The sequence below is a fragment of the Cyprinus carpio genome, chromosome B24, assembly GCF_018340385.1.
Source record: "Cyprinus carpio isolate SPL01 chromosome B24, ASM1834038v1, whole genome shotgun sequence".
In the NCBI taxonomy this organism is placed as follows: Eukaryota; Metazoa; Chordata; class Actinopteri; order Cypriniformes; family Cyprinidae; genus Cyprinus; species Cyprinus carpio.
Window position 1 is genome coordinate 23366462 of NC_056620.1, and position 25291 is coordinate 23391752.

General features: G+C 33.4%; 1 protein-coding gene across 1 annotated transcript in view; it reads left to right on the plus strand.

Moving 5' to 3' along the window:
• The window catches only part of scn5lab (sodium channel, voltage gated, type V-like, alpha b), a 112384-nt gene that overhangs the window by 27760 nt on the left and 59333 nt on the right, over positions 1–25291 (plus strand). Inside the window, 4 exon segments of the mRNA XM_042751688.1 lie at positions 5178–5416; positions 11038–11183; positions 13084–13267; positions 13269–13475. Coding sequence (XP_042607622.1) covers positions 5178–5416; positions 11038–11183; positions 13084–13267; positions 13269–13475 — 776 coding nt within the window.

Here is a 25291-nt window from a genome sequence, read left to right on the forward strand (position 1 = left end):
ATAATAGCGTAACAGAATGTCCTTGCAGTTTCAAATCTGTTATGCCCACCGGGACAAAGTGTTTTAGGAAACGAAAGAGCTGACCGCCTGTAGAAGTTTGTGCATAAATAAATCAAGTGATGAATTCATTTTCATTGTTTGCATCGTTCCCGCTGGGAAATGTGTGAAGGCTCATTCAGACCATGGATGACAACTATAGGGAACTAAATGTAATGATAACAATGCAGAGGAGCGATATCCTTGGAATCACTTTCAGAGCGATATTTTTTCCAGCTGACGAATGATAAAAACACTGACAGCCAATCAGAATCCACCCAACTTTAACGAGCTTGAGAATGTGTCAGATGACGAAACTGAAGTGCATGCTTATAATAAACTGAAAAATATCATGCACTGACGTGGATGTTAATTATATTTATAGTTATCGTACACAGTCGAAATCACTTTCAGACGTCTTTTTTCCAGCTGTTTAACGAAATTATGTATGTACTGTATAGTGTCAGACGACAGAACAGCAGCACCAGTTATAATAAACAAAATGTTTTCGTACACCGAAGTGAATGCTAATTATCTTAATAGTTATCGTTCAAAGTCCGTTCACACCAAGGACAGTAACTATAATGATACTTATAATGTTTTAATAATTCTTTTAATTCTACGAGGATAGTAAAATCCACACAACAACTATAATAATAACAACGTAGAGGAATGATATCGGTGGAATCATCTTCAGAATGATTTTTTCCAGCCAATCAGAATCCAGCCGAGTTTAACTAAATTGTCGGAATCACTTTCAGAACTATTTTTTTTTTCAGCTAACGTATAACAAAAAATTTGACAGCCAATCAGAATCTAACCGAAAGTGTGTGAGCATTTAAAGCAACAGATGACAAAACAACAGGATGCGCTTATAATAAACAAAAATATATTGCCCAGTGGCATGGACACTAATGTAATTTTTTCTGCTAATATACAGGTGTTATCATTATAGTATTTAAAGTGAAGTAACATGGAGAAACATGAGATTATTGCCATCTTTTATGAATACAAACATCAGGATTCTTCATCAAAATCAATTGAAGACAGTTTTCTGTCATGCAGTTAGTGTGCTTTCCTCACTAGAGGAAAAAAAATGAACAAAAATGGCCCATAGAGAGTCTTTTCTGGACTCTTTGATTGGTCAGCACAAAAGATGCTAACAGAAGAAGGCCTGAGCTTACAGGGTCTGAGTTTAGATCTGCTAGCATAAGAAAATGCCAATCCTCATTATCACGCATGTGAAAGCTGACACGGCAGGACAGCAGCAGACCAAATTTACTGTAATGAGTGCGTTATGTCAGATGATGCTTACATACGTGTGTGATAGATTGCCAGCTACCGCTTACTGATTTATTTGAATATAAATATGCTGACACTGGAATAGCCGTATTGCAAAAATACTTAGACATTCCCTTTACAGAAATTCATAATCATAGTTTCTATCATAATTTTACTATTCATGGCATGAATTTTGTACTGTGCACGGTTTTAATCATTCCGCATGGAAATTCACATTTTCTAGGACAGGAGTACATTAATTTACTATTAGTACATTAATGATTTTATAGCTGAATAATAACTGTACCACAGGTTTAACCTAAACAATGAGCAACTCAAGACCAAACACAAAGGACATCTACAGTACAAGCGAATGGTATGATGAAGTATCTGTATTTGCCTCAACAACTAACCTAGCAACACCCTAGCAACCACCTAGGAACTGCCCAGATACACGAGCAACTTCTGAGAACACCCTAGCAACCACAAAACAAGCCTTGAAAAAACCCAGAATACCTTAGCAACTGCAAATCAACACTAGCAATGTCCTCACAGCTACCCAGACACCCTAGAAACCCATAGAAACAACCCAGACATCCTAGCAACCCCCTACAAACTACCCAGACACCCTAGCAACCCTCTAGAAACAATGCAGATACCCTAGCAACCCCCCTATAAACAATCCAGACACCCAAGCAATCCCCTAGAAACAAAATAGGCCCCCCAGAAACAACACAGACATTCTAGCAACCCCTTAAAAACAACACAGACATGCTAGCAACCACTAAAACCCCCAAGAAACAACATAGACACCCTAGCAACCCCTAGAGACAACTCGGACACCCTATAAACCCACAAGAAACAACACAGACATCCTAGAAACAACACAGATACCCTAACAACCCCTAGAAACAACTTGGACACCCTAGAAATCCCCTAGAAACAACCCAGACACCCTAGCAACCCTCTAGAAACAACACAGACACCCTAACAACCCCTAGAAACAACTTGGACACCCTAGAAATCCCCTAGAAACAACCCAGACACCCTAACAACCCTCTAGAAACAACACAGACATCCTAGCAACCCCCTACAAACTACCCAGACACCCTAGCAACCCTCTAGAAACAATGCAGATACCCTAGCAACCCCCCTATAAACAATCCAGACACCCAAGCAATCCCCTAGAAACAAAATAGGCCCCCCAGAAACAACACAGACATTCTAGCAACCCCTTAAAAACAACACAGACACTCTAGCAACCACTAAAACCCCCAAGAAACAACATAGACACCCTAGCAACCCCTAGAGACAACTCGGACACCCTATAAACCCACAAGAAACAACACAGACACCCTAGAAACAACACAGACACCCTAACAACCCCTAGAAACAACTTGGACACCCTAGAAATCCCCTAGAAACAACACAGTTACCCTAACAACCCTTAGAAACAACTTGGACACCCTAGCAACCCCCTAGCAACAATCCAGACACCCAAGCAATCCTCTAGAAACAACATAGGCCCCCCAGAAACAACACAGACACCCTAGCAACCCCTAAAACCCCCCAAGAAACAACACAGACACCAAAGAAATCCCTAGAAACAACTCAAACACCCTAGAAACCCACAAGAAACAACCCAGACACCCTAGAAACCCCCTAGAAACAACACAGACACCCTAACAACCCCCAGAAACAACTTGGACACCCTAGAAACCCCCAAGAAACAACCCAGACACCCTAACAACCCTCTAGAAACAATGCAGATACCCTAGCAACCCCCTAGAAACAATCCAGGCACCCAAGCAATCCCCTAGAAACAACATAGGCCCCCCAGAAACAACAAAGACACCCTAGCAACCCCTAAAACCCCCCAAGAAACAACCCAGACATCCTAGCAACCCCCTAAAACACACAGACATCCTAAAAACCCCTAGAAACAACTCGGACGCCCTTGAAACTCCCAAGAAACAACCCAGACACCCTAGCAACCCCATAGAAACAATGCAGAGACCCTAGCAACTCCCTAGATACAACCCAGACACCCTAGCAACTCCTTAGAAACAATGCAGACACTCTAGAAACTTTGTTGAACACTAACAATACTCTATCAACTACACAAACTGCCTAGTAACCACAAAACCTTGTTTATTTTCTTGCAATTATAGCATAGAAAGCAAAAACAAACAAATAAATAATTTAGAAATATTAGACAAACATGGTTTATGTTTGATTGTGCTCTGTGCTGCTTTTAGAACTGAGGCGTTTATACAGCGATCTATTGCGCCACATCGGCAATTATTGTGTATAACTGTATGTATTTTTTAAAAGAAATTAAAATAATTACTTTTTATTTTATAGTTTCATGAACTAAAATAAATGTCTCATAGTTTAACTCATAGTTAATACTCACAAACAGCGTTCCTGCTGTGTTAAGGTGAACGCGGTGTTAACTGAAGGTCTGTTTGTTGGTGAGTTTCTCTTGTGGAGGATGAAATAAAGGCTGACAGGTCGACTGCACCCGCTGTGGTCCATCACACCACCGCAGCGGTGCATCGCAGGAATCACAATAACAACACTGCCGCAGAGCCAAATCTAGAGCCACAAGATGTCCGTCTCTGTCTCATTTCTCATTAGAACGCTTACAGGTTCCTCCTAGACACGCATCCTCGCTTGTCAAGTATGATTCATCCTCGGTTGGGTAGAAAAACAACATGCTAACCTTTCATTGTGACCTATTCATGTGGTGTTTGCTACAAGCCAAGAATTTCAATGCTGAGCTGTAAATTACGCTTTTGTCGGTAGTTATTGAAAGCAAATGCATTCAAACATTTGTTTAGCATATGTTTATGTACATTCAGACTGCTAAATAGACTATAAAATCACTGTATCGTGACTTAAGTAAATGTTTTGATTTAATGTATTCATGCAGACAGGTAAACAGCCCATCCTTACACTACATTAAATTTATGCTTTAATATTATGCATAAAATACCTCCTACCCAACAGATTATCATTGAAATGAGCCCTGAGATATAAACCTGTGTCTCTGACTACATTACAGCCTTCAAACAGGAGCAAACTACACGGAGAACCAATCAGAAACACTAGACGCCTGTCAATCATTGTACACGCTCAGGCTTGCTGGCATTTGATTGGCTGGCATGTCTTTGGAGGGCGGGGTTTAAAAATTGGTTGGCGTTAGTAAAATGGCTTAACTTCCCACAGGAATAGGAGAACCTTTATAACTTAAAACAACAACAACAAAATAACGTATTTATTGTTTATAAAAGCCCATAAACAAGAATACAGCTCAACGGAGTGATCTGAAGGGTTGATAATGAAACATTGTGAACATGTATGTGATCTTGTGAACATAAATGTAACCCTGCAGCACAAAAGCAGTCATTAGTAGCACAGGTATATTTATAGCAATAGACAACAATACATTGTATGGGTCAAAATTATAATTTTTTCTTTTATGACAAAAATCATTAGGATATTAAGTAAAGATCATGTTCTATGAAGATATTTTGTAAATTTAATACTGTAAATATATCAAAAGTTAATTTTTGATTAGTAATATGCATTGCTAAGAACTTCATTTGAACAACTTTAAAGGCAATTTTCTCAATATTTAGATTTTTTTTTTGCATCCTCAGATTCCAGATTCCTATCCTAACAAACCATACATCAATGGAAAGCTCATTTATTCAACTGACCTATGACTTGTTTTGTGGTCCGGGGTCACTTATGGTCAGTTCAAGCACCCTGTATAAGCAAATGTGGTTTTTGGGAAGAAAATGAAGCTTTGTTTGTAAGAATGCATGGGTAATTAGTTCTCCGCTGGTTGACAGAGCTGGAGGAGGCGCAGCAGAAGTGTCACCCGTGCTGGTACGTGTTTGCACACAAGTACCTGGTGTGGACGTGTTCCCCCGACTGGCTGAAGGTGAAGGAGTGGGTGAAGTTCATGGTGAACGATCCGTTCCTGGATCTGACCATCACTATCTGCATCGTTCTCAACACGCTCTTCATGGCTCTGGAGCACTATCCCATGACAGACGAGTTCAACCGCATGCTGTCTGTGGGGAACCTGGTGAGCATTTATTATTATGTTTTGCTATATTTATTGATATTGATATACTGAAATATATTTACTGTAGCATTAAAAGAAAGGTGTTGATATTATAAATGCATTAAAATGAATATTGAATCTTTAAATAAATATTAGATATTATATTATATTATATTATATTATATTATATTATATTATATTATATTATATTATATTATATATATTATATTATATTATATTATATTATATTATATTTACAAAAAAATTAATGTATGCATTTATATGAAAGTTTGGGGTTGGTAAGATTTTTTTGATGTTTTTTAAAGTGGTCTGCATTTATTTGATCAACATACAGTAAAAATTATCAAATATTTTTAAAATTTAAATCAGCTGTTTTCTATGTGATTATGTGTTAAACTGTAATTTATTTCTGTGATACGCAGCTGAATTTTCAGCATCATTACTCCAGTCTTCAGTGTCACATGATCTTCAGAAATCATTCTAATATGATGATTTGCTGCTCAAGAAACATTTCTGATTATAATCAGTGTTGAAAACAGTTGTGCTGCACAATATTTTTGTGGAAACTGTATTATATTTTATTTTTCTGGATTCACAGATGAATAGAAAGTTCAAAACAACAGCATTTATTTGAAATAGAAATATTTTGTAACACTATAAATGTCTTTACTCTCACTTTTGATCAATTTAATGCATCACAGATAAATAAAATATTATGTTTTTTTTTTTTTTAAAGTCATAATAAATAAAACATTTTTTAAACTTCTTTTATTGTATTTTTTATGTTTACGTTTTTTTGTGAAGCACTTTAAAAACCCAAAATGATAATGCATGCATATAAATTATATATTTATAAATTTAAAAATGTATGATTCATTTATTATAATCAAATAGTAAATATTTATATTAAATACAAAACTCTCTCTCTATTATTATTTTATTTTTTTAATTGAATAAATACAACAAGCCCTGATATTTCAATATCAGTCTACATAGTTACTGAAAATAAAAATACTCAAATACCTGCCAAAACTGGTACATTCTTGTATAAAATGTCCACTTGAATAATAAGTCAAGAAGCAGATGTTGATATCACGTTTATTTGTTATACCGGTTGGAAAGTCAGCTTTAGCACAGTGCATTGTGGGAAACAGCAGCCAGCGCAGTGTAATCTGGTTGCATGTGGCAGATATTAGCAAATCTAGTGAGTGTGTAATGAATAAAAGCTGTGTTCTGCAGAATCAGTGATAGCAGCATGTTGTCTGAGGATCCTGTAGACGGAGTCATTCGAGGACGGTGAGATCAATGCGGTCGAGGTGCCGGTTAGTTTGTGCATGACTGACAGCATTATCGACTCTGTCATCTGTAGATTAAAGTGAAGAGCATGTTAGTTACAGACAGCAACACCTCCGACAGCCGCCACAAACACGCTCCTGTGTTAGATGATGTTCGTCCAGCCGTGAGGAAGGCTCGAACTCAAAGTCTAAAGAATAACAGAGTTTGATATATATTATGCAGTGTATATTAGATTTTGCATACAGTTTGCAGCCTTTTTAAAAAGTTTTCTTTATTGTTACTTCTTTGCAAATGTTTGTCCAGCCTTGCTAAAGTGTGAATGTCTCTAAGGCTTTCAAAAACACGTCTGGCTCATATTTTATCATACAATCTAAAGAAAGCAAAATTAATTAAATATTTTTGAAATTATTTATATTATTGTATTTATTTTCGTAATTTATTTTGTAACAATTTTATTTTTATTTATTTTTTTAAATCAATTTATTTAATTTTTTTAATCCATTATATTTTATTTTATTTTATTTTATTTTATTTTATTTTATTTTATTTTATTTTATTTTATTTTATTTTATTTTATTTTATTTTAATTAAGTTTAGTTTAGTTTAGTGAAATGTGACCTGAATGTGTTCCTGAAATTCACATTCAAAGAGGACAATGTTTTCTCAAAGATCTAAAAAATAAAAATAACTAAATAATATTTTGAGGCATATTTTGCATATATTTTACAGCTTTTTTTTTTTTTTAAGTTTCCTTATTGTAACATTTTTTAATTAACATTTTTCTTCCTCATGTCCTATTTCTTTATTCATACTAAAATGTGAATATCACAAACGTTATCAAAAACGTAATTTTTTATCATAAAATCTAAAGAAACTTATCTACCTATTTTATTTTATTTTATTTTATTTTATTTTATTTTATTTTATTTTATTTTATTTTATTTTATTTCCTGATTGTGTTTTCATGACATTCACCTTCAAAGATGATGGAAGATATTTTTCCAGAAAAACATAAAAAAAAAAAATCTAAAGAAAAAATATTTTGATATATAATACATATTTTGCATATAGTTCATGAAACAATTTTTTTTTTTTTTAAAGTTTTTCTTATGGCTCACAGAGACATGAGATGTGGATTATGCTGTTGGTGTGAATGGTTGAGTTGTGATGTTTGGCTTACGCAGCATTAGTCTTTGAGAGAGAGACGTGCAGACAGTCAGCTCTCCGGTGAGTCACGCGTGTGTGTTAGCGTGTCTCCGGCCCGCGGTCACAGCGGCTCAGAGTTTGAGCTCACATGTTGTTTGTAATCTCTGTTAGATGGAAAAACTCACACTGACGGCTGGAGAGACGCTGGAGACCCGCAGCTCAGCAGTCTTTCATTTAAATGTCTTATATGTTTCTCCGAAAGTGTCTTCGGAGGAATTAGTTTTCAGGCAATAAGATTATAGAGCCATGATGTTCATGTGGACTGCAGCTCAGATCATCTGACTTTGGGAGGTTTTTACGAGAAATGTTTGAGTTGATATCGAGCTCTTTGAATTTTGATTGGGAACTTTGTCAAATCTGAGAAAAATCTGAGACTTTGTTGAGAAACTGTGCTCTCGTGTGATTTCATTGGTGATTTTTGAGATTTTAAAAAGATTTCATTTGAGTGACTTCTCTTATATTTCCTAAAAATGAATGTAAAATCTCATGTTCAAAGAGTAGAACTTGTGTTAATCTTTTGTTATTTATGTAATATTATAGTATTTATTAATATTTTGAATTACTTCTTTATTGTCAGTTTTCATTTTAAGTTAAATTTTATGTGATTTTGTCACATTTAATTTCAATCAAAAATTAATTAAAATATATTTTATTTCATTTTAGTTTTGTTGTGCTTTTTTCATTTTTTAATAATTTTGTGTATTTTTCATTTATTATTTTTAAATTTTAGCTTTAGTATTTTTAGTACTGTGAACATTTAATTTAAATCAGTTCAGATTTCTCTTTTTTTTTTCTATATTTGCATTTTATTTTATTCCAGATTTATTTTAATTAATAGTTTCAGTTAACAATAACAACAAGCAGAATTAAAATCTAAATTGTTTGCTTTATTGTATTTAATTTTGTTGCTTTTGGTAGCATTTGTTTTTTATATTTTTTTATTTAATTTTTAATTTATTTTTATTTCAGTTTTAGAAATTTTTGAACTTTAACTTATTTATTTCAATTAGTTGCTAAGGCAACATTTTATTTATTACTTTGTTTTTAGATTATTTAGATTTAAATGTAATTGTACTACATCAAAGTATTTATTGTGCTGTTTAATTTAAATAAAATGTAGGAATTTAAATGTAAATATAAAAAAATACATAATTTAAATATATTTATTAATATTAACATTTTAATTTAATTGTATTGTATGTTGTAATTTAATTATTACAGTAAAGAGAATCTAATGAGAATTACGATTCAGAAATGAGAATTATAAATCCAGTAATAATAATAAATCACTTGATGAAATTTATTACTTTTATTTTAAATGATTTTTTTTATTTATTAATTAAAGTTTTTATTGTACCACTACATCATAGTAGTATTTATTTTGTTGTTTAATTAAAAAAAAATTACATTTAAACATTAAAAATATTACACATTTTAATTAATTAACATTTTTGTATTTTCAATTTATTTTTTAAAATTAAAATTCTCATTTAATAAAGATAATCTAAGGAGAATCGCAGTTGGGAAGAATGAGAACTACCAAAAAAAAAAAAAGCAAAAAGAAATTAATTAATAAAAAAAAATGTGTGGGTGAATGTGTTTAATTAACATGAAAATAACCCTAAAAATATATTAATTTTTATTTATTTATTTACGTATTTATTTTAATGTGTTTTTAATCTCTTACTTAATTTCATTTGATAAATAATAGCATAATAATAATAATAACATTATTTCATTTGAACTCATTTATTATTTTCTGGAATTTTTACTTCTTTTATTGTATTATTTATTTCTTATTAAACTTTTTATGATTACTATTTTTTCCTTCTTTCTGTGAAGCACTTTGAATTACCACTGCATATGAAATGTGCTTTATAAATTAACTTGCCTATTTATTTATTTATTTATTCGTTCATTCATTTTTCTGTGGTCTGAAATGTGAGCTGAGTGTGTTTCCTCGAGCAGAGGCCGTGGATGTTCCTCCAGATCTGGGTTTATTGGTGAGATTAAAGCAGTAATTAGGGGCTGCTCTTCTGCTCTGCTCATCTTCACAGGACGTGTTTCTCTCAGATGTCCTCCGTGTCACGTATCGCAGTCACATCCAAACGCTCCACTCCCAGAAACAAGAAACAGAGCAGCTGTAGAAAACAAACAGCTTTCGCAGAGCAAACCGCCCACACATGCCCCGCCCCTTCCGTCTTTGCTTTTTTAAACATTTTGCATAATTTAATTATACTTTAAGCAGTCGCCAATAATTGTATATCACTCTGCAGAACATAAAAATTAAGTAGAAGAAAAAAAAAATCTGTGTTACATTAACAGGTCACATCTATTTTATAGTTTTAGTTAACAATAAAAATGAGCAGATTAAAAATCGATTTTGTTTGCTTTTTGTCATGTGCTTTTGTTTTAGTAGCTTTTTCTATTTTTGGATTTAGCGTGAACTGATTTTTATTTCAGTTTTAGAAATTGTATTTCAGAATTTCACGTTGTCTGTATTTTTAATTTATTTCATTTTAAAAGGTTTTAATACTTTTAGTTAATAACTCTTTAATAATAATAAATATACTTAAAATAAATGTAAAAATATATTGTGCGTAAATAAAAAATGAAGTTTGCTTGACTATTAAGCACTCAAAATGCTTGTTATTTAAATTTATTATTTTAATGTAATATTACATAAATTACTTAAACATTTACCATGTTTTTCAAACAAGTCTCAATCTGTAAAAACTAATTTAAATACATTTATTTATATATTGACATGTATATATTTATTTATATTTCTGCATTTATTTACATTTACACATTAAACATTTATTTGTTCACATGTATATATATATATATATATATATATATATATATATATATATATATGCATTTATTTATACAGAATGCTAGTAATTTCACCAGCTACAAACTGGTTTTAAATCAGTTTCTTTATATAAATCACATACAAATAAGTAGATTCTTTCCACAATATGTAGATATTTCTTTATATAATGTACATACAAATAAGATTCTTATAGCTCAAGCAGCTGGGGATTGTATTGCAATGGATATTTAATGCAAGTGCATCAGATGCATGGATGTAAATCTGCTGCTGTTCTTCTCAGGTGTTCACAGGCATCTTCACCGCTGAGATGGTCCTGAAGATCATCGCTCTGGATCCATATTATTACTTTCAGCAGGGCTGGAACATCTTTGACAGTCTGATCGTGAGTCTGAGTCTCATGGAGCTGGGTTTGTCCAACGTGGAGGCTTCTGTCCCTCCCCCTCCCCCTCACCTTCAAACCACTAAGAACTCACAACCAACTTCATTTGCATTCTTATTACAATTCTTATTTCTGAACAATAAAAGGGTCCAAATTCTTAAAAAGCCCTTAATCCCAGCTGAGAAAAGTATATTCCAAGAACATGTTTGTAACTTTCTCATTATGTTACGAAAATGTTATTTCTGAACAATTAAAGGGTCCAATTTTAGTTTTAGAAATGTTTTTTTCTTGGTTATGGAAACATTCTGTTAAAAAACTTTAAAACAATTTTAAACCTTACTTAATAATTACCTTAAACAATTAAAAAAAACATATAAAAAAAGTTATACTAAAACATACTTAAACATATTTACACTTTAAATACATTTGAATACTTATTTAAAAGCTTTTATTTATTTATTTATGTATTTATTTATTTGTATATATTTTTAAATACTTCTTAAAAGGATGCTTTATTTATTAATTAATTAATTTATTAATTTTGAGTACTTGTTTAAAAGCTTATTTATTTATTTAGTTATATACATTATATACAGTGCTTCTTTAAAAGTGTGCTTATTATTTATTTATTTGTATACATTTTAAATAGTTCTATAAATACTATAAATACTAATTTAATTAATATATATATTAAATACTTCTTAAAAATTCAATAAAATGAATGAATGAATGAATGAATGAAATAAATTAAATTAATTAATTCATTCATATCAAATCAATTACTTAACTAACCTATCATTTATTTATTTATATATATATCTCACACATATATACAATAAAGGATGCTTTATTTATTAAGTTATACATTTTTGACTACTTATTTAAAAGCTTATTTATTTATTTATATACAATGTTTCTTTAAAAGCTTTCTGTATATGTTAACATTTTGAATACATCTTAAAAGCTTATTTATATGTATTTGTTTATATACATTTATTTATTTATATACAATGCTTCTTTAAACGCTTTTATTTATTTGTATATTTTTTGAAAACTTCTAAAAAGAGATGCTTTATTTATTAATTAATTAATTTATTTAATTTTGAGTACTTCTTTAAAACCTTATTTATTTATTTAGTTTTTTTATTTATTCATTTATTTATATACAATGCTTCTTTAAAAGTTTGCTTATTATTTATTTATTTGTATACATTTTGTATGCTTCTTTAAAATTAATTAATTAATGCATTTATTCATTCATTCATTTATATACAATGCTTCTTTAAAAGCTTTTATTTATTTGTATATTTTTTGAAAACTTCTAAAAAGAGATGCTTTATTTATTAATTAATTAATTTATTTAATTTTGAGTACTTCTTTAAAACCTTATTTATTTATTTAGTTTTTTTATTTATTCATTTATTTATATACAATGCTTCTTTAAAAAGTTTGCTTAGGATTATTTATTTATTTGTATAACATTTTGGTATGCTTCACAATGCTTCAAAATTAATTAATTAATCCATTTATTCATTCATTTATATACAATGCTTCTTTAAAAGCTTTTATTTATTTATTTATTTGTATAGAATTTGAATACTTCTATAAAGGATGCTTTATTTATTTATACATTTTGACTACTTCGTTAAATACTTATTTATTTATATACATTTAATTATATACAATGTTTATTTAAAAGTTTGCTTATTTAATTATTTGTATACATTTTGAATACTTCTTTAAAAACATGCTGTATTTATTTATTTAAATTTTGCATGCTTCTTTAAAATGTATGTATTTATTTATTTACATACAATGCTTCTTTAAAAGCTTTTATGTATTTATTTATAGACATTTCGAATGCTTCTTTTCGTCATTTGACTGCTTTTGTTATTTTTATAAGATGCATTGCTTTGTTTTGAGCGTTTTATATTGAATATCACTGAAAACTACTCTCCTTCTCCTTTTCCTTCAGTTGCGAGTCTTCAAGCTGGCGAAGTCGTGGCCGACGCTGAACACGCTCATAAAGATCATCGGGAACTCGGTGGGGGCTCTGGGGAACCTGACCCTGGTTCTGGCCATCATCGTCTTCATCTTCGCTGGTGTGTCGGCATGCAAGCTGTTCGGGAAGAAACTACGAGTCGTGCGTTTGTAAGATCTCCAAGGACTGTACGCTGCCCCGCTGGCACATGAAGGACTTCTTCCACTCGTTCCTCATCGTTTTTTTCCGGGTCTTGTGCGGAGAGTGGATCGAGACCATGTGGGACTGTATGGAAGTGGCGGGTCAGCCGCTCTGCATCCTGGTCTTTATGCTGGTCATGGTCATCGGGAACCTCGTGGTGAGTGCTGGAGCTCTTTTTATTCTCAAAGCGCCTTCACTTCACCTTTTGAAGAAAGGGAGCTGGACCTTCTGGAGGTTTATGAGTTGTTTCTTTGTTGTCATTGCGTCTCAAAGCAGCTTTAAATTTTTAAGTAAAAGAATCTGAAGATTTTAAGAATTTATATAAAAATGATTGGTTAAAAACTACTAATTTAACGGTAAATAAAATAAAATAAGCATGCATATATATATATATATATATATATATATATATATATATATATATATATATATATATATATTCAGTGTTATTTTAGTATCATTGAGAGGCCATTATAGATTTATTTTAATATTTTGAAAAAAAATGTATTTTATATTTTCTGCTTAATGTTTGTAAATTAATTTTTGCGAATTTAATATTTTTAATAATTCTGTTGTGTGTTTTTTTTATTTTAACTATTTTCTTATTATTAAAAAATCTGAAATCTAATCATTGTTATTTTAATTAGTTTTTTGTTGCTTTATAATTACATAAAGTGTTTTATAAATTTTTAATTCCATTTTAGTTTTAGTTATTATAGTTAAACAAGTTAAACTAAATGAAAATGAAATACCTTGGTAACTTTTTTATTTCAATTAACATTTATTTTATTTCAAGTAATTTTTGTATGTGTGTGTGTGTGTGTGTGTGTGTGTGTGTGTGTGTATATATAAAAAACACTTAAAAACACTGATACATACATACATATGAATATATATATATATATTTAATTTAAAAATTATATACAATATATTTATACACACACACACACACACACACACACACACACACACACACACACACACACACACACACACAAATCACTTGAAATAAAACAAATGTTAATTTATTTTAAATAAATAAATAAATATATAAAATTATATACAGGTCCTTCTCAAAAAATTAGCATATTGTGAAAAAGTTCATTATTTTCCATAATGTAATGATAAAAATTAAACTATTCATATATTTTAGATTCATTGCACACCAACTGAAATATTTCAGGTCTTTTATTGTTTTAAAACTGATGATTTTGGCATGCAGCTCATGAAAACCCCAAATTCCTATCTCAAAAAATTAGCATATCATGGAAAGGTTCTCTAAACGAGCTATTAACCTAATCATCTGAATCAACTAATTAACTCTAAACACCTGCAAAAGATTCCTGAGGCTTTTAAAAACTCCCAGCCTGGTTCATTACTCAAAACCGCAATCAAGGGTAAGACTGCTGACCTGACTGCTGTCCAGAAGGCCATCATTGACACCCTAAAGCGAGAGGGTAACACAGAAAGAAATTTCTGAACAAATAGGCTGTTCCCAGAGTGCTGTATCAAGGCACCTCAGTGGGAAGTCTGTGGGAAGGAAAAAGTTTGGCAAAAAACGCTGCACAATGAGAAGAGGTGACCGGACCCTGAGGAAGATTGTGGAAAAGAACCGATTCCAGACCTTGGGGGACCTGCGGAAGCAGTGGACTGAGTCTGGAGTAGAAACATCCAGAGCCACCGTGCACAGGGCGTGTGCTTTTGAACCAGAAACAGCGGCAGAAGCGCCTGACCTGGGCTACAGAGAAGCAGCACTGGACTGTTGCTCTGTGGTCCAAAGTACTTCGGATTTTTTCGGATGAAAGCAAATTTTTGCATGTCATTCGGAAATCAAGGTGCCAGAGTCTGGAGGAAGACTGGGGAGAAGGAAATGCCAAAATGCCTGAAGTCCAGTGTCAAGTACCCCACAGTCAGTGATGGTCTGGGGTGCCATGTCCGCTGCTGGTGTTGGTCCACTGTGTTTTTTTATCAAGGGCAGGGTCAATGCAGCTAGCTATCAGGAGATTTTTGGAGCACTTCATGCTTCTATCTGCTGAAAAGCTTTATGGAGATGAAGATTTCGTTTTTTCAGCACGACCCTGGCACCTGCTCCAGTGCCAAAACCACTGGTAAATGGTTTACTGACCATGGTATTACTGTGCTCATTTGGCCTGCCAACTCTCTGACCTGAACCCCATAGAGAATCTGTGGGATATTGTGAAGAGAAAGTTGAGAGACGCAAGACCCAACACTCTGGATGAGCTTAAGGCCGCTATCGAAGCATCCTGGGCCATCCATAACACCTCAGCAGTGCCACAGGCTGATTTCCTCCATGCCACGCCGCATTGAAGCCATCATTTCTGCAAAAGGATTCCCGACCAAGTATTGAGTGCATAACTGAACATAATTATTTGAAGGTTGACTTTTTTTGTATTAAAAACACTTTTGTTTTATTGGTCGGATGAAATATGCTAATTTTTTGAGATAGGAATTTTGGGTTTTCATGAGCTGTATGCCAAAATTCATCAGTATTAAAACAAATAAAAGACCTGAAATATTTCAAAAGTTGGGTGTGCATGAATCTAAAATATATGAAAGTTTAATTTTTATCATTACATTATGGAAAATAATGAACTTTTTCACAATATGCTAATTTTTGTGAGAAGGACCTGTATATATATATATATATATATATATATATATATATATATATATTATATATATATATTTATATATAATTCTTATATAAATTAAATATTAAGGATTTGATTCTAATATTATATATAAAAATTATTAAGAATTTTATACATTATTTTAAAATGTTATCAGAATGAAATGATGTAAGGTTTATGGATAAAAAAAAAAGCAAGAAGAAGTGCAGTCTTAATGATCCGGGTCATTTTTGACCCGTGAACAGATGTTTTGTTAGTGTGAATCAAGCAGTGCGTGAGCATTAGGGAAAGCATGCTGGCGGGTTTGTAATTGCGTGTTTATATTGGCTGTTGAATGCTCATGTCTCTGAATGCTCATGTCAGACATGTTTCATAAAGCAGCACTGCTGCTAAAACCTGCGTTATTATTGCTGAGGGTCATATTTACACCGTCTCTGATTAACTCAGACCGCGTACATCATGAACTCTGTTTGAAACTCGTCTACGCTGATTAAAATGATGCAAAAAACACAATTGGATGAAGTAATTAAAATTATTTCCTTCGATCTGGATGTGTACTCGCATAATTAATGGGTCATTTCTCTGTGCATGCGTTTATTTGAAAGACCTGTGATACATTTGTTATTTAGTGGACAGTTTTTAATCAAAGTCTTCATGTGCACTAATTGCACCTGGAGCGTCTGGGGTGAAATGGTTGGCTCAGTGGCTCATGGGTAATTGATCTCAATAACTCGCTAGGTCCCCAAACGTGAGATTGAACCTTTAGTGTTTGTGCATGTGTTTAAAGCAGAAATGTGAGGTTTTAGCACCGCTAGTGGCAGCGAATGGAATTGCAAAAACAATGATTGTCTTCGAACAGGTTTACAGCATTCAAACGTTTGGGTTCAGTGATTTAGACTGCATTTATTTGATTAAAGATTCTGTAAAAATGTGATATACTTTTATAATTTAAAATAGCTATTTTCTATGTGAATATCTGTTAAAATGTAATTTATTCCTGCGATCAAAGCTGGATTTTCAGCATCACTACTCCAGTCTTTAGTGTCACATGATCTTTCACAAGTTATTGTAATATGCTTCTTAAGAAGCATTTTTATTATAATCAATGTTGAAAACAGTTAATATTTTTTATGGAAATGTGATGCATTTTATTTTTGCAGGATTCTTTAATGAATCAAAAAATCTAAATAAAATAATTTATTTCAAATTAAAAAGTATTTTGTATAATTTTGAATGTATTTACTGTCATTTTTGATCAGTTTAATGCATATTTGTTGAAAAAAATCTGTTTAAATCCCACAAAAAATGCGAGTATAAACCCTGATCTCAGTTGCAAACACAAATCCTGTGAGATTTCTCCATCTAGACTGTGTGCATGCTGTAAAACAAGTGTGCAGATTGCATCTGGGCCTGTTTAGAAGATACTGATATTACATAAGTGAGGGTTTGGTGCAGATGGAAGCAGTTTTACCAGAGCGATTAACACATGCAAATGTGAGACGGGCTTTTCCGTCCTCGCTGTCGGACTAATGATTGTGCCGCTGCCGGTCGGAAAGAATCATCTCTGCATTTTAGAAAGGCTGCGGATGCGTGGCGTCGCTCGAATACTGCGACCCGATCTTTCCTGCATGATTTCATTTGCATAAGGCAGTTAAAGGTCAAATAGTTACCTTTGTTACACCACTGATATTTTTAGATCATTGTGACTGGTCACTTAGAGACTGTGGAAGAATTTAGAAGGGAGCCAGAGGGCGTGATGCATAGTATGTTGGGTAATATGTTTTACATTTGCACACAATTCATTTGAATTGCAAACACTCCGGTGCTTGATTTGTTTTGAGTGCTGAACTCAAGATGCATGTGGATTTTTCAGTCTGAGATCCAAATATAGTGAGCTGCCTACCTAGGTGGTATTTTAAGGCATCAAACATGAGTATTTTAAGATGTTTGTGTTTTTTTTTTTTTTTTTTTTGCAAAGGCAACAATCCCAGAAAGCAATGTGACACGCTTAGTGAAAATAATCTGTGTGCACTGATGGATGAGAGAAATGCAGAATATATCCTTAAAATATACATAAATGTTGTGTTTTGCAAAATCTGCTAGAAATCTGGCTAATTTAAGCGTGTTGTGGTGGTGGCTCATTCAAATCATGGTTTTCTACAAGTATTGGCTAGTGACGTAAGGTGCTAGAACAAAGAACACAGCTTAAGCAGCAAATTTAAAAAAACACAAAAATTATGTCACTGCCAATACTTTTGGCCACGACTGTGTAATTCTGAACAGTGTTGATGAAAAAAAAAAAGTTTAAAAGTAGAAATGGACTGTTTATGCAGTATTTGCCTGTCCTGTGGGATTTAATTTTATTTTATTTTATTTTATTTTATTTTATTTTATTTTATTTTATTTTATTTTATTTTATTTTATTTTAAATAAAAGTACATAGTAGTGTTTATTTAAATAAATTATTATTTAATAATAATTGAAAATTAATAATTAATTAAGGCATCTGAATAAGATTATTTTTAACACCACATTATAGTAAATGTTTTTTTTGTTTGTTTTTTTGTTTTTTGGGGGGGATTTTCATGCAGATAATGACAAAATAATAATAATAAAAAAAATAATAATAATATTATTAATAATAATAATAATAATAATAATAATAATAATAATAATAATAATAATAATAATAATGATAATAGGCTTACTTTTCTTTATGCAAAACACAATTTCTGTTTCTTTTTGTTTCGGCATGAAATACGACCTGGACATTTCTTTACAATGTTTTAAAAGCTATGTGTTGCATGTGTTTGTTCAAGGTTTTGAAATGCCATCAGACCATCTGTCTTAGCTGTTGTAATGTGAGAGAGCCACTGAAACCCTCATAAATCTTCATTTGTATGTGAATGAACGGCCAAAAGATCAAACACGGCTGAACTGCACCTGTAGTGCGTTAAATGTTTATTCACGCAGAATTATTCAAGCATTTATGTCATTAAACGTGGTCTGAAGTGTGTTTGATGTGAATAACGTTCACCGGATTCCTGCGGGAATTACAGCCGGACGAAGCTAGCGAGCTGCTGGTTGTGTTTGTAGGTCATTGGGTTGAAGTGTGCAGGTGAGACGCAGAGAGATCTCAGTGAGAAGGAACCGCTGATGCTGGGCTGGTTTGTAAAAGCTCAGGTGAATAGATCAGGGCAGCCTATTCTTAGTGTGTGTGTGTGTGTGTGTGTGTGTGTGTGTGTGTGTGTGTGTGTGTTTGTTTGAAGTCCGTCACCACTCCAGATGGAAATGGACACGCTGGGATCGATGCACCTGTGTGGATAATCAGAATTATTCAAAGCGCAGCCGGGTAACTGGAGAGCTGAAATTTGATGTTATCAGATCTGGGTTGCGATGACAAATCCATAACTCTGATCCAAAACACACTTCACTGTCCTGAGCCTCACGAGTGACTGATGAAGAGCACACTACTGAGGGAACAACACCAGAGTCTCCACTCACAATTGAGTTCAGTAGAGTTTGATGTTAGTTTGTTGCAGTGCAATGCTATAATAATCATAACACGCATGTTATGAATAGAAATATTAAATTTAGTGCTCCTGTAGCTCAAGTGGTAGAGCATTGCGTTAACAAGCGCAAGGTTGGGGGTTCGATTCCCGGGAACACATGACTAGGTAAAAATGATAGCCTGAATGCACTGTAAGTGTCGCTTTGGATAAAAGCGTCTGCTATCTGTGAATTCTGAAAAATAAAATAAATATTGAATAAAATCACCAGTAGAATGTGCACTGTGCATTAAATTGATCAAAAGTGACAGTGAAGACGTCTATAATGTTTCAAAAGATTTCTATTCATCTGTGAATCCTGAAAAATAAAATGTATCACGATTTCAAATAAATATAATCAGAAATCAGAAATGTTTCTTGAGCAAATCAGCATGTTAGAATGATTTCTGAAGATCATGTGACTCTGAAGACGGGAGTAATGATGCTGAAAATTCAGCTTTGATCACAGGAATAAATTATATTTTACAATATATTACAATAGGTAAAAGTTATTTTATATTGTAATAATATTTCACAATTTTTACTGTTTTTTTTCTATCAAATAAATGCAGCCTTGCTGAGCAGAAGGGACTTGAGAAACATGTGAGTTTACTTCACGTCTGTCTCAGTGAGCAGCCAGCGTTTGCTGTGAGTGTTCGTCAGCATCAAGCTGCCCTTTTAGGGAGAAAACGCTTGTTCACCGGCTGATCGCATGAGCCGCCTGTGATTGTCACGTCCAGATAGTGTGTGTAACAGGATCTGGGGTTTCAGCTCTCTTCAGCTGTGTGTGTGTGTGTGTGGATTCTCCTGAATGCTTCTGGTTAATTCCACAGTTTAGCTGCTGGTTAAATATCTCACAGGTGTAAAGTGGGATTCTGGGTCAGGCTTTTTGCTTTTTACTTGGAAATGTTACATGATTATCAGAGATGGAAGAGTAACATCATGTTAACATGTACAGTACAGTAGATATAGACAACATTTTTGTTCAGAGATTTTAGTGCGGAGCTTTATGTCCAAATATATATATTTATAGTATATTTATATACATTTATTTATTGTTATTTTTTTGTTAACAGTGGTTTATTTTACTGTCATGGGTACATACAATATAAAAACACTGCAATGTAAAATATAAATATACTATCAAAAAAGTCATAATCAAATTAATTTAAAAAACTTTTATTTATTTTTATTTTTAACTTTTTACATTTATAAAAACTATTAACTATTAATAAAAACTATTTAGTTAATCTTTTACAATTTAATCAAATGAATATGAGACAATTCCTTTTATTTATATTTATATAAATAATATAAACATATTTATATATATATATTTTTTTGCAAGTTTACATTTTAAATTTAGACTTTGATGAATTGTGTGATTTTCTTTTAAAAAATAATGTTTTAATAAATAGCAGTAGTAGTACTTTAAAAAGTACATTTTCCTTTGCAATAGTAATATATTTTTGTCATAATTTCTTCAAGTTAGAGCAAACATTTATTTTGGCAGGTTGTAGTGAAGACTTTGGAGTTTCTGTTTCTATTATTATTATTATTATTATTATTATTATTATTATTATTATTATTATTATTATTACAACTTTCAGAAGTATATTCTACTGTGCAGAAGTAATATATTTCTGTTATAATTTCTTCAAATTAAACCAAACTTTTATTTTTGCGGGTTGTGGTGAAGTGGTGATCTTGAAGTTTTTTGTGTGTATCTGATGGTATGATGATAGTTTTTATCAAATGAAATGATGAAATGCTAGCACAGTGACTCTCTTATAGTTTATTATTAATTGTATGACTTTTATTTACTTTGAGGATAGTTTTGCTGCTGACATAATGTTAAAAAAATTGACATTGATTCTTTTGTCTGAACTAATTTATAAATAAAGAAAATCATAATCAGTTTATCATAACAATGCAGAAAAATACAGAACAGGAGAGAAAGAGAAAACTGTCATAGTAAAGTGCCTTTTTAATGGTAAATACAGGCAAACACACTGTTAGCTTAGAGTCAAAGCGTCTTTGCCTAAAAAAAAAAAGTTGTTAGGTCTGTGTCTTGCTGTGTCACATTCACAAACAAAAGACCAAAAAATCTTAGATAGGAAGAATTTGCTTTGATTAGATTTTTATGGCTGCTGTTAGATCTGCCAAAAGCACAGCTGATTCACTGACAAACAGCAAGTGTCTGCAGGGTCAAAGGTCATTCGGGGTCACTGTGACCCCGCTGAACATCTGTTACTGTAGACCAAGATTAATCGACAACTGGGAGGAAATCTTTGGGGAATAAGAGTCGAGACAGAATATTTAGTCTACTTTGATTTTGATTACTTTTACTTATTTTTTTTATTTAGAATGAAGAATATTGGACTCATTCAATTTAGTTTCCAGATTTATTGCAGTAAAGTAATAAAAAAAGAGACTGTTGAGAAGTCATGATCAGAATAGGACTATCAGATTATATAAATTTAATGGTGTACTATATTTTACCATTCAAAAGTTTGGGTTCGGTAAGATTTTTAAAACGAGTCTCTTCTGCTCACCAAGGCTGCATTTATTTGATTAGAAATACAGTAAAAATGTGAAATATTATTACAATTTAAAATAAATGTTTTCTATGTGAATATCTGTTAAACTGTAATTTATTTCTGTGATGCGCAGCTGTATTTTCAGCATCATTACTGCAGTCTTCAGTGTCACATGATCTTCAGAAATCATTCTAATATGATGATTTGCTGCTCAAGAAACATTTCTGATTTTTATCAGTGTTGAATTGCTGCGCAATATTTTTGGGAGACTGTGATACATTTTATTTTTCAGTATCCACAGATGAATAGAAATTTCAAAAGAGCATCATTTATTTAAAATAGAAATATTTTGTCACATTATAAATGTTACTTTTGATGAATTTAACACATGTAATATAAGTCAGGTTTGTGTATTGTGTGGAGAATGTTTCTGCTCTTTCTGTTCTCCACCCTTTGACTGATGGACACATTTGTCACCTGTTGTTTCATCAGAGGTAGCGTATGATAATGCCGCTTAGCAGTCTGAGGTAATGCTGTATTTTTAGGCCGTGGTCGGTGCGTCGGGTCAGTGTGGGAGCGCTTTTGTGTTTCTCGTCGAGGCATGTGAGACACGCAGCACCTCAGATACCTGCAGAACGAGCTCACGGATCCTCTGCGTCACACGACAAGCACTTCTCTCTGTGTGTATTTTAAGTGTGTGTAAGTGGGCAGGTGTAGCGGTGAGAAAAACCCAGCTCATAATCCTGGCTTAGATGCGTCACCTTCCCAGCTAATGAAGCGTAACACGGAAACAGCGTCCTGAGAGAATGAGCTCTTCATCTAAAATACAGTACACACGGGATCTGCCCTGTGACCACAGTCATATATCATGGAGACGTTACATAACATCATCAAAATAATTCTGCTCACTGTTTGTGATTATTCAGTGAATTCAGTTCATTAAAAATTAAATCCATTTGATCTCGATGGATTCACTTCATCTCAGTTGTTTGTTTAGGTCTTTTTTTTAAGCATTGCTAAGGTGTTCTTGGAGGTTTGTACAGTAGGTGGTTGCTAGGGTGTTTTGGGTGGTTGCTAAGAGGTTGCTATGGTGTTCTGGGTGGTTGCTAGGAGGTTCCTAAGGTGTTCTAGGAGGTTTCTATAATAGGTGGTTGCTAGGGTGTTCTGGGTGATTGATAGGGGGTTGCTAAAGTGTACTGAGTAGTTGCTAGGAAGTTTTTAAGATGTTCTAGGTGGTTGTTAGGAGGTTGCTAAGGTGTTTTTGGGGGTTTCTACAGTAGGTGGATGCTAAGAGGTTGTAAGGGTGTTCTGGGTGGTTGCTAGGAGGTTCCGAAGGTGTTCTTGGAGGTTTCTATAATAGGTGGTTGCTAGGGTGTACTGGGTGGTTGTTAGGAGGTTGCTAAGGTTTTTTTTAGTGGTTGTAAGGTGGTTGCTAAGATGTGCTGGGAGGTTTCTACAGTAGGTGGTTGATAGGGTGTTCTGAGTGGTTGCTAGGAGGTTCCTAAGGTGTTCTAGGAGTTGTCTATATAATACTTGGTTACTAATATGTTCTGGCTAAATTATACTGGGATTATAAACTATAAAGAGTGGTTGTGAGGAAGTTTTTAAGATGTTCTAGGTGGTTGTTAGGAGGTTGCTAAGGTGTTTTTGGGGGTTGACTACATAAGGTTGATCCTAATAGGTTTCTAAGAGTTTCCTAAGTTGTTCCTAGAAGTTTCCAAAGTAGTTCTTTGATATTTTTACATTAGTGGTTGCTAAGAGGTTGCTATGGTGTTCTCTGTGGTTTGGCTAGGGTGTTCTGGGTGGTTGCTAGGTTCCTAAGGTAAGGTTCTAGGAGGTTTCTATAATAGGTGGTTGCTAGGGTTGTAGGGTGTTCTGAGTGTTGTTAGGAGGTTGCTAATGTTTTTTTAGTGGTTGTAAGGTGGTTGCTAAGATGTGCTGGGAGGTTTCTACAGTAGGTGGTTGATAGGGTGTTCTGAGTGGTTGCTAGGAGGTTCCTAAGGTGTTCTAGGAGGTTTCTATAATATGTGGTTGCTAGGGTGTACTGGGTAGTTGATAGAGGGATGCTAACGTGAACTGAGTGGTTGCTAGGAGGTTTCTAAGATTTTCTAGGTGGTTGCTAGGAGGTTGATATGGTGTTCCTGGAGGTTTCTACAGTAGGTGGATGATAGGGTGTTCTGAGTGGTTGCTAGGGTGTTCTTTGTGGTTGCTAGGAGATTGCTAAGGTATTCTGAGTGGTTGTTTGGAGGTTGCTAGGAGGTTTCTAAGATGTTCTAGGTGGTTGCTAAGGTGTTCTTGGAGGTTTCTGCTGTAGGTGGTTAATAGGGTGTTCAGAGTGGTTGCTAAGAGGTTGCTCGGATGTTATGAGTGGTTGATGGGGGTTGCTAAGGTGTACTGAGTGGTTGCTAGGAGGTTTCTAAGGTGTTGTGAGTGGTTGCTAGGAGGTTGCTAAGGTGCTCTGGAAGGTTTCTACAGTAGGTGGTTGCTAGTATGTTTTGGATAGTTGCTAGGTGGTTGCTAAGGTTTTTTTTTGGAGGTTTTCCACAGTAGGTAGTTGATAGGGTGTTCTGACTGGTTGCTAGGGGGTTGCTAAGGTGTTCTGAGTGGTTGCCAAGGTGTTCTGGGAGGTTTCTACAGTAGGTGGTTGATAAGGTGTTCTGAGTGTTTGCTAAGGGGTTGCTTAGGTGATTGTTGTTGTTGTTAGGATGTTGCTAAGGTCTTCTGTCTAGTTTCTAGGTGGCTTGTCTGCAGCACAAATGCTGTAAGACGACATACACACACAATTTTAATGCTTACAGTAATGTTAGAGGTCATTAACCCTCCATTTGAGCAATCATAGCAGTGACGTTTGCTTAGCAACCCACAGAAACTGTCATTTATCTGGCAGATTGTGCTGTGCTGGTATTTTATCAGAAGCTCCTCCTGTGTTGAATCTCAACTCAAAGTGGCCCTTAGCTTTCATGAGCTCTTAATGTTTTCTGGAGTGCATTATTTCATTAGCGAGGCCTCGAGTGGCCCTGAAGAGCGTTACTGCTCCGACTGTATGGAGCTCCAGATAAACCGGAGGAGCATCAATCACGAGGCTCCGCCCTCCATTATAATGGGCTCAGATGCAGCAGCGAGAGGAACGTGTTCTTAAGGGCCACTTCAGGGTTCCAGAGCCGCAACTCACCGACAAACAACTTAAAAAGAATGTAAATAATTGGTGCTCTTAATTGGAGGGGAGGTCTTCAT